Here is a 13,071-nt window from a genome sequence, read left to right on the forward strand (position 1 = left end):
ACTTCTTACTTCAACTATTACTTATATTACCTATATAAATAACAAAACTTAAATAATTCGATGGATATAGCCTGATATTTCATCGAAAATATCAGGCTCGCAAAAATCAGACTCGAACAAATCATACACAAACAGGCGTTTCATTTTCATATGACACATGAAGTTTCTTAATCCGGTGCACGTGGCTTCGGTAATGCTGCGACTGGAGCGCTCGTTACGCGAAGAGGCAGCATCTCGACCCTGACCCGCCAGGCCTCGCCGGCACGGTCCGAACGTTCCACAAACTTGAACACGTTACACATGTCGCAAATAGACAACCGGAAACAAGATCTTAAAGGGCTAGAAGTATGATCGTCTTGTGTTGTCTTCTTACTAAGATCCTACTTCTCCATTTTTACCTACCGACAATTCATTTGAACAGAAAAATAACAACAGAATAATCGACTTCTCATGAGGTCCCCTACAAAAGGCAGGACAATTTTCTGTATTAGTTGCACCTTTACATATGGATAAAATTGTATACAACCTTTCAAAATTGTAATATGAACTGGCTGAATATTTTAAAAATAATATATTTCTTATTTTAAACTATTTGAAATAAGTTCTTTTGACATGACTATACATTGTATTTGGTCTTTGAATTCGATTCGATAACACGTCCGATGATCGATATCTAAACCGTCTGTCGATTCGTCTTTGTTGTTTGCCGTTATCTTCGCCGCTATTGTGTATTCTTGTTCAATAGTTTCTGTGAACACAACAGCAAGCTTCACTTGAAGTGCACTGGTCCGTGGCGATAATACAATACAAAAGGCTTAGAACTCGAAAATCTTACTATTCAAACGCTTTAGCCAATTCATTAAATTATCTATGTAGTATAACTTGCTGATTGTATTATGATGTCGAATATTTGATCGCTCCGATGTTTATTTTAGTTTACGCCGGATATAAACTTAGGCATCGATAAGCTTCATAATATTCCTTTGTGTATTTCATTTGATTGTTCCACTTCACAGTAATGTATCCGGCAAATTAAGAGGAATTTATTAAATCAGAAGTAATTCCAGATTGGGCCTTTGGTATTTACGTAGCTGCTTATTTATGTAAAAAAATCCCCTTTTCAGAGCAGATCTAAATATACCACTGAAAGATACAAGGATTTTGGTATTCAGTCCGTTCCTCGAGCAATCATATCTAGAGAAGCATGCAGTAGTAACTACCGTCTAAGTTCTATTATATAGACCTTGTTGCCACTAGTTGCATTCGAGGTTTCAATTATTTTTTTTTTTGTTTTCGTTAAAGATCGAACTCTCTCTGTCTACTCTAGATGATCGCTATAATTACCTCACATAATATCCCGCCTTTTTGTTTTGTTTTAATTACTATTTTTCTCTTTTCTGTACCCAAAAGGTAAATACTATTAGATCATGTTGAGCCAATCAATAACTACTTATTTAATAAAGTCTCTAGAATCTTCTGACTTTACATGTACCTAATGGAGCTGGCCTAATAACATTTAAACTGTAGATAGACCTAATAATATTTAAGTATAACAAAATCAAGAGACAGGCGAAGTTTACTTGTAATAAAAATATTAAAATCATATCGTCATTTCCCTATGGAGATCTCAAAAACTTCCGAATCAAGAGTGGAATAAAACATAATAGACAGTCTTTTGTTTCCGATATAGAAATGGCAGAAACCTGTAAAACAACGAACAACCGAACAGCGCGCATCTTGCTAGTAATCATGATAAAACAAACTGGGATCACTAGAAATATACATATACAGAACGAATTTAATATACAGCATCCGTCAAATAACGTTACGATGTTCTATATCGATGAAAAGATAACGTTGAGCAAAATGAATCAACTGTAACTGAATTGGACGTCACCCTACATAACGCTTTGTGGTTTGGCTTCAGAGGCACCACCGCCACACCATTTCCTTCCTAATAACAACATTCTTCAGCTCTGTTGCGTTCTGGTTTTAAGGGTGTGGTAAAGGAAACGAGTCCCCAAATGTCGAAATGCATGTAGCTCATGCGTTGTAGCCCTGTAGCCAACTTCATGTCTGTTATTTTATCTGGGATTGATTTCAGACGTCCATGGTATGCTTGGAGTCGCTTACTATGATGTGGACTGCATATTCATTTTCTACGTTATGAAAAACAATTATACATACATATATCATATTAATAATACTTTGGCACGATGTAACATGGTGAATATTCTCGTAACATAATTGACACGCGCGCCACGTAAACTCCTGAACATTTAATTGCAGGAACTACCTCCTGCGGGGCGCTAAATTGTACACTTAGATTGATAATTCTTCTTAATCTATCACTGTTGATATAATTGACAATAGACAAACATTTAAGGATCATACAAATGTAACAAAACCTTCTGCAATCATCACTTCCGTCGTTGACATTCGCCTAGCAGTTTCAAAGCCAACGGTAAAAAATATTAAAATAGTCAATTGTAGAGATACATCGCTTGCTTATGAAGTCATGATACTAGAGCTATCTTGTAACATTCAATATACAATTGTAGTATACCTAGTTTACAATTGCCTAAAGTGCCTACATCGTTTAAGCATAATTAACTTAAACGACGTAGAATGTCGGCAACCTACTAAAGTCCCACTGCTGGGCACGGATCTCCTCTCAGAGTGACAGGAGTTTAGGCCATAGCCCGCCGCAATGGCCAAGTCCGAATTGATAGACTTTACACACCCTTTAGAAATTTTTTTATGGGACTGTTACGCGGGCCTGGGATTCGAACCTCGAACCTCTCGATGGAAATGTCGAGTTACTAACCCCTAGGCTATCACATCACGAATATTGCAAACTCGTTTGATGCATTTGCTTTGTTTAAGTCTACTTCACTGAATAGCAGCACTTAAACACGAGTAAAACTTAGCAACCTTACTAAAAGTATAAACATTAGTCGAACCAAGTTGCTGGCTAAGAAAAGCAAACAAGAACTTTATAAGAAATTCGTTTCATGAACAGCGTCTGTAAAACTACTTCTCTCATATTATAAATTCTCTCCACAATCTTTGAAGACCCGCTGGTGTGTGAAAGGTGCGCTTTAGCGAGAAATTTGTAGCGCACTTAAGCGTTCACGTTAGAACCACATAAGAGAGAATAAGCAGAAATGCCACAGACATACAAGTAATGCCTATATCATGATTTTTATATTATATGGGTCTTAGAGGTATGTAAGTACAAATACATTTTGAATAGTAGGAAAGTCGATTATACGTTATCATACGAGTACTTGGATGATAGGTGTAATTAACATAGTCTGTTTTTATTATTTCATTGTTTGCATGTTACAATTAATCAAAAAAAAATCATACGTTTGATCTTCACTACCTCTGATCTGATAATGTATAATGGTATGAAATTATTGACTTGTATACATGCAATACCATTTATGACGTCATCGCAGTGTTGTTTATAAGTTTTTAGCCGACTTCCCAAAGGAAAGAGGTTATATATTCGTCGCGTATGTATATATATTTTGATACGCATATGTTAAATTCAGCCCATCCTCAGGCTAATTACTTATTAATGTAAATTAGTTCTCATTTAAGTGAATCGTAATAAATTAATTTGAGAGTAAATGGTCTTTAACTACATTATTATTTAAGTTTCTTATGTTCATATTAATTAACACTCAATTATCTTTTATTTTAATAAAAGTTTAAAAAAAATATAATGATATTCATTGTACTGTTATTTATATATTTGACACGTTTACGTATAAAGATTTCTTAAATAATAAATTCAGTGACACTTGTGTTAAGTGGTTAGACTAAACATGTATTGCACTTTTTATTGCATATACCTTCGATCACTAATAAGAACATATACGGTTTTAGATGGTGCATACGCTGATGCCTATCAATACTGTTTTCATTTTTCTTACGTATAAAGTTGTATCTCAGATTAATCTAAAATGCTTTTGTTTGCCTTTTATTGTAGAAACGGTAATCTGTGAAGTTTCCTGGAAAATATATAAAAAAAGTTAAAACATACTAGTACAAACTTTGTAAAGCTAGTACAACATTATATAAAAATATTCTTAGAATTCTACAGAGAATTATTTCTAAAGCTGTTTGAACATTAATTACGCTCTCTTGTAAGCCTCCGTCTGACATGTCGCTTTATACGCTTTTGACATGTCGCTTTATACGTAAAGACCGCCGAAATCTTGATTTTTTAATTTGGAGCATGGAATTTGATGGAATTTGTAATTATTAATTATTTTGTTGTTATTCACTTTAGCGGGATTCCCTGACTCTCACTGCACATAGCACACGCATAACTCTTGTGTGGAATTCGAACAAGTTATTGGAGCACTAAATATTTCCACTCTACCCTCTAAGACAACGATACCGTAAACTGCATATTCAGTATTCAAAGGTATTTATAGCAGGTCTTACTGAGGAATATTCTATAATTCAATGATTTATATTTTTATTTCAACCTCAAGAAAAAATTTGCAATGCTATTAAGATGTTACACATGACTTTCTGGTTCTTTCTACAGCACAGAATTTTAAATCATGTAGTAGAATGATACTTACATTAAAAATCAAAACAAATATTGTGGTGATGTTTCACCAAACTTGATGATGATGATACCTATGTTGGCAAAATTGGCTACTGGTAGAATTCCATTAGCTTATTAGCTTTCGATGGGTCAGAGTGCCAACCTAACATAAAAAGGCATAACTGTGTGTATTTTTAAACAGCATCTCTAACCACCTAGTCTTAGTTTAGCTCCCCGCGTATATTTGTGCAAGCTACCCACAACCCGCCTCTCGTATAACCATTGTACCAGTGTTTGCTTTAACTTATATTCGGTTTGTTTAACCAACTGTCAAGGCTCTTCTGTATGTTTTCTTTTATTTAAACAGGGCTACCGAGCTCTATAATGTTAGGCCAATTATTCTTCAGTATATTTAATATTTTATCTTACTACAATTACCAGTTTGTCATTTTTCACCAAGTAGGGTAACTTGCTAATCGTAGCTTAAATATGTTGATTTTAAGAAATATTGAACATCTGTGGCCACCTTTCTGTAGCATCTGTTTCTGATTAACATTAAATCAAGTAAATTATAGTTTAATTAGAAATAAATGATAGTTTTCCATCGATATTGAATATGCTGAGCTCAACGGCATGTCCTCCCTGCCTTATAAGCAGCTCTAATGCTCGGTTGCTACTTCAATCATATAAAATTAAAAAAAAAAACGCACAATCCATAATAATTATAGAGAAACATAATTATGTTTTAACAAAGACCTGTATGAATATGTTCCACACGAACATGTCACGACAACATATATTTTTACGTCATATCTTTGCTGATATGATTTAAGATTTTAAGACTTAAAATCTCTGGAATAAAATAAATAATTTTTCATCAATGACCGCGGGACTGTGCCAACTTCGCAAGAAATTTAATTATGTTAAGACGTCAGCTGAAAAAACTCTATCTTGTCTGATACACCATTTCATTTTTTTTTTTGGAAACAGAGTTGTTTTTATTTTGAACTAATACCTATCTGACTATATTGTTTAGTGACTCTTTGATTTAAAAGTGAAAGAATTAATGACAAATGTCATACCATGACGGGCCATCTCGTGATCCTCAGAGAGATAATATTATAATCTAGAGTTTTTTGAATATCACTTATATTATATGTTTTTTTCTTTTTTGTCAACAGGTCAGCGGCCTGAAGTTCGAGACGCAGTTGAGAACATTGAATCAGTTTCCGGAAACTCTTCTCGGCGATCCCCAAAGACGAATCCGGTACTTCGACCCGTTAAGGTAAGGAAATGCCGAGATCTACTTATATAACAATTGCAGTCATGATGTAAATTTCAAGTTTCAGCGTTAACTATCTTTTTGACAAGCAGTTTATGTGTAGCTCGGGTGTCGGTATGCGTGGAACTTCCGTCTACGCGTGTATTTTGAGCATCCAAACATTGTTCCAAACAATGTATGTAATTTTTTTTGACTCATTATATTACATAAATATAATTGAATTCAGTTTCTTTTCTTATTTAAGAATAACTTGCGAATACATAAGCATAAAATTTATTTTGGAATAATTGAAAACAAATCGGGACTACGTTTTGTCCGCCCTTCTTATTCATACATTTAATTGTTGTCTTCATACACCTGGTACACGTAGTCAGTTACAAACAGGTTAGACCCCGCCTGCGTCTAGATCGCACGTGTTAGACGAGCGCAGTGGCACACAAAAGCATATTATTCTATACAATATGTACCCGACGACCCGCGTGGCTCCAGTTCTGTTGTTCCTGTTTCAAACCCTAGCCAGATTCGTCTGCCCGTAGATATCCATATCTAAATAAATAATTTAGATTTCTGTTCTGAGAATGGATATTTGTGTATTCGTTTAAGTGTTTATGGCACCCATGACACAAGAAATCTTAGTGCGGGCTTATGAGTTTAGAAAGCGTCTTTTTTTCACGGCCCGTGTCTCCGTTACGGTGAATGGAATGGAATGATACTTGTATTATATACCATTTCGTCTAAAATGACACACATGTGATACGCTTTATAAGTGTAGATATAAAATAACTCCTTTTTGCCATTTTTTGACTATTTTCGGAAACAGTTTAAGGTATTATTTTCTTTTTAGAAACGAGTACTTTTTCGACCGGAACCGCCCATCGTTCGACGCCATCCTGTATTACTACCAGAGCGGGGGACGCCTGCGCCGTCCCGTAAATGTACCGCTGGATGTGTTCTCGGAGGAAATCAAATTCTACGAGCTGGGGGAACAAGCAACCAATAAATTCCGGTAATATATCATTATGAATTTTATGATTCCAAAAAAAAAAAATACAACATCTCATAAAAGGTTAATTTCTTATTTTGTTACATCAATAAGTAACATTTTTTCTATTACAGTGAAGATGAGGGTTTCATTAAGGAAGAGGAGAAGCCCCTGCCATCCAACGAGCGCCAACGCAAAATCTGGCTGCTCTTCGAGTACCCTGAGAGCTCCCAGGCCGCGCGCGTTGTTGCCATCATCTCGGTCTTCGTCATCCTCCTGTCTATTGTCATCTTCTGCTTGGAGACCCTTCCTGAATTTAAACACTACAAGGTCTTCAACACCACCACCAATGGCACCAAGATCGAGGAGGACGAAGTCCCGGACATCACAGACCCGTTCTTCCTAATCGAAACCCTATGCATCATCTGGTTTACATTCGAGTTGATAGTTCGATTTTTGGCATGCCCTAATAAGTTTAACTTCTTCAGAGACGTGATGAACATAATAGATATAATTGCGATCATACCGTACTTCATCACCCTGGCCACCGTAGTCGCTGAAGAAGAAGATACTCTGAACTTGCCGCGCACTCCAGTATCCCCGCAGGACAAATCTTCAAACCAAGCCATGAGTCTCGCTATTCTTCGTGTGATTCGTCTCGTACGAGTCTTCCGGATCTTCAAGCTGTCGCGTCACTCCAAGGGTCTCCAAATCCTTGGACGTACTCTCAAGGCGTCAATGCGTGAACTCGGGCTTTTAATATTTTTCCTGTTCATAGGTAAGAATCACTGTCAAATACGAATACTAAATACATTTAAATTTTATATGATATTTTTCAAGTTAACTTGAATGGTTAATACTTAAAAATAATATTAAACGCCCTAGCAGCTATTACTACAATCGGCAATCGCAAAATTATAATCGTTAAATACTTAACTATGAAATAACAAGTCTCATTAGATGTGTTGGAGTAGTTACGACGAGTCGTAGGTGAATCTTTAATTAAGTTAAACAAACTGAGATAGGGTTATAAACAGTAATGCGTGGTGAGTGTGTCGTTGGAAGCACCAAGCGAGAAGCGCTTGCTGGCGGCCGCGACGCCTCCACGCCGCGCGGAGCGACGCGAGCCCGCTGCAGTCGCGCGTGCACAACATGCTTTGTGTTCGCAGGGGTGGTCGTGTTCTCCAGCGCTGTCTTTTTTGCCGACAAAGATCGGCCCGATACCAATTTTTCCTCAATCCCTGACGCGTTTTGGTGGGCCGTCATTACGATGACCACCGTCGGCTATGGAGACATGAGGTAACCCCGTCGTGCGACCCGCCCGCGCCCGCTCGCACTCGCTCCCTAGCACTGAACGTTCCACTGTATTCTCCGTTGGTGTGTGCTTGTTCTTAAAGGTGTGGTCCTGTTCTCCTCTGCGGTGTACTTCGCCGAAGCTGGAAGTGAGAACAGTTTCTTCAAATCCATACCTGATGCGTTTTGGTGGGCGGTCGTGACAATGACGACCGTAGGATACGGAGACATGACGTATGAAACAGCGACTTCACCCCTTATTTCATCTCTGCCTTCTCGACATTTCATTTTATTCTACAACCCCACATCGGTATTTTAACACTGTCGTGATTTCTTTCGCCGCATTATATAACTTTTGCTTTAATTTCAATTTATCGTCGGTTCGCCTAGAACTTAACCGATCATATCACGTTTTAATCACCCTTCTATAAATTTTTTGCACGTATGAGACTATTGTTATTTCTTATTATTTTTAATTTGATTCTACTTTTTACGTCATACTTTTCCTGAACTCTGTCAATTTTACATAAATGTATAGTTGCGGAATATTCCAATTACTTATTATTATTATAATGACCGTCAATTATAGTGTTTATGATACTTGTATAAACAGTGTATCGTCTGTGTGACAATCGCCCCTTCCAAAGCGTATTCATAAGAGCATTTGTTGCGATGCACTTCAACTCAAATATAATTAAAGATAATTTGACAAGTATCTCCCTCGAATCGAGTTGAAGTGTTCTTGTCGGTGTATTTCCTACCTCCTCCTCTCTGGATGTATTTCCTCTGTAACGCTTAAGCTGAAATATATGTGCATCCACCCTTTTCTTGGTGTTGTGATTGTTACAATGGTGTTGACACAATAGTTTATCGAAAATGGTGATCATTATCAGAATATAAGTTAACATCACCACAGTTTCTTTAGTTTCTCATGTAGGGCTGCATTTAATTATTTGCTTTTAGCCACCACAGTCCTCTGCAAATCACATGTAGTTTCATTTGCCGTACCGAGTTCATTTCTTTGGAATGTTCTGCAACCATACACTTGCCTGCAATATGTGATGAGTTCACATTGGAAATTACTATGTAAAATTGATGTTTTGTTCAGAATATTCATTGCTTATTTTTGTCGTTACGCATTAATTCGTTACCACACCATTTTCGATAGTCAGTTTAGATAGATATTAGTTGAAAATTGCATGTATGTAAGGTGCTCCAAGTCAATTATTTAGGTTTTACAATTTATAATTCGTTTTTAATGTCAAACAACAGTTATTTTTCATTTAATTTATATTTATGTTTTTATATTTCTTGAATTACTACTTCAAACGCTTTGGCCAAAACTTTCAACGAATATTATAGAACAATATATACTTTTATCTGGTACACGTGTTTGAAATGTAACATGAGTATATTGTAGGCAAAGTTTTGGTTATTGTGTGCTCGCGTAAAACACTAGCTGTGCGATAAATTCTCTCCAGACTGCTGTGACGAGCTATGGCGGGAATGTGTGGTGATGAATGGAATTGTAATGCTTTGCAAAAAGCAGCCGTGCGATTATTTCAGGATTTTTTGATGATTAGGAACATAGGGTGTTTTCTTATTATTTTATGTAATATTTTTTATAAAACTGAATTTATATTATTTCAGTGCAGCACCACTAGGTTCTCATTGCGTTATTATGAAGCATGTCGCTTTATCATAGGGTTCATTTGAAGCAATTTTAGATATGATGATCACGATTTGTTTTGTTTTGTTGTTAGTGGCAACTTGCGATTTGTTTAAACTATCAGTCTTCTAATAATGTGTTTTATATTAGGCCGGTTGGAGTATGGGGAAAGATTGTGGGTTCGCTTTGCGCTATCGCTGGCGTGCTCACGATCGCGCTGCCCGTTCCTGTCATCGTGTCGAACTTCAACTACTTCTACCATCGAGAGACGGATCAAGAGGAGATGCAGTCGCAGAATTTCAATCACGTCACCAGCTGCCCGTACCTGCCCGGCACTATGGGCGAACCCTACTTGAGTGAGTAAATAATCATATCTCGCACGGTGCACTATTCTGAGCCATTCTTGTATTTTTCGTATTATTATACCGTAACATTAGATATAGTATAGCACTTACTAGTTAACATTTATTTTTAGTGATATTTTATTTTAGAGTTATTTTTAAAATACTTGAGGGTCCCAAAAGTGCCTTACTATTTTTTATTTAGGTTAATACTTAGGTTACCTCAGAGAAAAGTTAACGATAAGTACAGGTTATGTCTTAAATTTGCACACTTTAGTGAACGAGCTAAAAGTTAATATTGTATGAAACTCTATTCTTGTGCGGACGTGAATATTCTGATAAACAACAGACTTGTCCGATGGGGGTAGGGTAAACGACAACCGACGATTGATTTTTTGCCAAATTGTTTATTCGTCGATTGATAGATAAATATAAAGTATTATCATGAAGTTTCTTGGCTCATTTCCAATGCCAGAACATTATTTAAATAGTATGAATTAAATTGTACGCAGCGCCGATAGCCTGCCAACATAATACATAATATAATGATTTTAGTTGACATGACGTTGTTCGGTCATATTTCCACGGATTTGGCAATCGTAGCCGGTCAGACGAGACCCCAAAAAGCTGCTCGGCTCAAGATTATCGCCGCCTTTTCCCACTTCACGTGCGCCCTCCGCCTCTCGACCCGCCGCAACTTCAATAGAGTTAGTTTGCACTTCAACCCTACTTGAATTTTATACCGACTGTTAACTTAGAAATAGGAAAACTTAAATGAGAAAGCTAATTTCCTACGAATCATAGTCTATATTTATACCGAATATTGCATTTAAAGCAAACGGACGGCGTACAAAATTCAGAGCACACGGTACTTGTATAGGGACCTGTTTTGGCACATTTACCATTGATTTGCGAGTCCTCCTCGTGGCCCGTTTCAGTTAAATATGAATGGGAAGCTTTATGTTTGCATGTCGCGCTTTTTCTTTTTATTTATTTCTTTTATTTTTGTTTTCGGCACTTTCAGGTGGGAAGGACGATGAAAAGGACGAGTTATGCAGTGATCAGTGACATTTTGTAGTGCCTTAGTCGTAGTGCGTACTCGGCGTGGACCGCGAACTAAACAGTTATCGACAGGGACGATCTTTGTGATATTAACGTGTAAGGCGGAGTAGTGCAGTGTTCATGTAAATATTAGTTTAAGTGATGTAAAGATGCGATAATAAAAATTGTTACATATTTTCTTTTTCTCTTTTGTAATCGCATAGATAGGTAGGTACCTACATACATATGTATGTATTGCTAAAGAATCGACGCGATCAAAGTCGTCAATAGTCTTTCATTTCTACGAGACCCGATCGATTTTCTAGGTCACATTTATTTAATTTTATATACAAATTACCTACTTGTTGATGATTCCATATTAAAGGCAAATAACAAACAAATTAATGAATCAAGTACTTTAAATATTGCCTAAAACACATTTTTGTTTAATCTTTGTCGCTAAACTGTCGATAATAAACTGTAATATCTACGTAAATTATACTTCTGATTACTAAATAGAACTAAATAACTAATTTGAATATTATACTGTAATTAAAATCATGAGACTTTAAAGACTTTTAAATATGGCTTTTTAATATGATTTGGGGACTATGCGTTAGTGAAAAAATTATGAACATATTATGGAAATATGTTTTATAATTTAATAGGTACGTATATATTTTGGTTTCAATTGAAGAATCATATTATTATGAATCATATTATTAGAATCATATTATTATGTTGTGATTAGTCAATCTGCAATAGGTAATATAAAAATACGTAGTTCTTTTACCGTTACAGTCAACATCTGTGGTCAAAATTACAGAAATCGGTCTAGTTCTTTTTTAATTATAGTAAATTATTTAGTATTCATAATTTAGCATGATTACCTACAAGAATATTTATCGTAAATGACACAATAGTAATTAGTATTTTTTGTTATGTTATTATGTAGGTATTTTTTACAAAATACTGCTTTATAATAAGTTTCTTATTTTGCTTGTTTTTTTTTTAGCATTTAGGCATAAATGTTGCACCTGGAATTGAAAAGTAAGTTGCGTTTTTATTACATTTTCTTCATGTGCCGCTTCAGTTTCAATAACTTACAAATGTAGCATTAAGAATTAATGAGGTATACTACCTAAACCTACACAGTTAGATATTACTGATGCACTCCGTAATCACTTAAACCATATATTTTAGTCTCAATTACAGAAAAATCAACTTCGGATATAGGTTAGTGGAATTTATGCTGCATTTGAACTGCTTTTCTTCCTTTATATTTTATGGTAATATAATTCATAATTTTACGGGTATATACAAATTCAAATTCAATCTCCATTTACTCAATCCGTACTACATCCTTATAGGTAGGTATATTTTTGTTATGAATTAACTCAAGCAGTGAAAATGTCGCAACGGATATGCACACATATCCGTTGCGACATTTTCACTGCATTATTATAATGACAGACACACTTCGGGCAATACTTGTTTACAAATAACAATAACAAATGCTCTATATTAATGTATTCAAATTATTCAGATTAATTATAATAATCATTCATGTGCCCTTAACCATACAAAATTAATAACAAAACATACATTATGTTTCTAACTCCACCGATAGATATGTGCAATCAAATACGACTTATGAATTCAATTTAATTTGATTGATAATCATATTAATGCGGCCTTACTGATTGATTGAACCATTAAGCTTTAATATCTAGGTACTACTATTATTCATTTAATCAAATTGGTTAAATTAAAACATTTAAACAATTTTGTTGAAAGAAGATGTGTTAAGTATTGCAATATAAATCAAGAATGTAATTTCAACTACAAATGGAAAACGTAAATTACTTATGTACTGATGGAGTACAAAAGAAG

The 13,071-nt window shown here is 35.4% G+C and overlaps 1 protein-coding gene across 8 annotated transcripts in view; it reads left to right on the forward strand.

Moving 5' to 3' along the window:
* shaker (potassium voltage-gated channel protein Shaker) overlaps positions 1–11,378 on the forward strand; it is a 133,934-nt gene extending 122,556 nt beyond the window's left edge. For 7 of the 8 annotated variants that reach the window (XM_073075258.1, XM_073075259.1, XM_073075260.1 and 4 more), the window contains 6 exons: positions 5,752–5,855; positions 6,697–6,858; positions 6,969–7,612; positions 8,232–8,361; positions 9,947–10,152; positions 11,162–11,378. In XM_073075258.1, coding sequence (XP_072931359.1) covers positions 5,752–5,855; positions 6,697–6,858; positions 6,969–7,612; positions 8,232–8,361; positions 9,947–10,152; positions 11,162–11,205 — 1,290 coding nt within the window. In that variant the 3' untranslated portion in view covers positions 11,206–11,378. The remainder of the gene's footprint in view (positions 1–5,751; positions 5,856–6,696; positions 6,859–6,968; positions 7,613–8,231; positions 8,362–9,946; positions 10,153–11,161) is intronic. The other variant, XM_073075265.1, reaches the window with a different exon arrangement.
* Positions 11,379–13,071: the final 1,693 nt, after the last annotated feature.

Source organism: Epargyreus clarus, unplaced genomic scaffold (genome assembly GCF_041222505.1).
Source record: "Epargyreus clarus isolate Ecla_fem2 unplaced genomic scaffold, WU_Ecla_fem_2.2 ptg000007l, whole genome shotgun sequence".
Classification (NCBI taxonomy): Eukaryota; Metazoa; Arthropoda; class Insecta; order Lepidoptera; family Hesperiidae; genus Epargyreus; species Epargyreus clarus.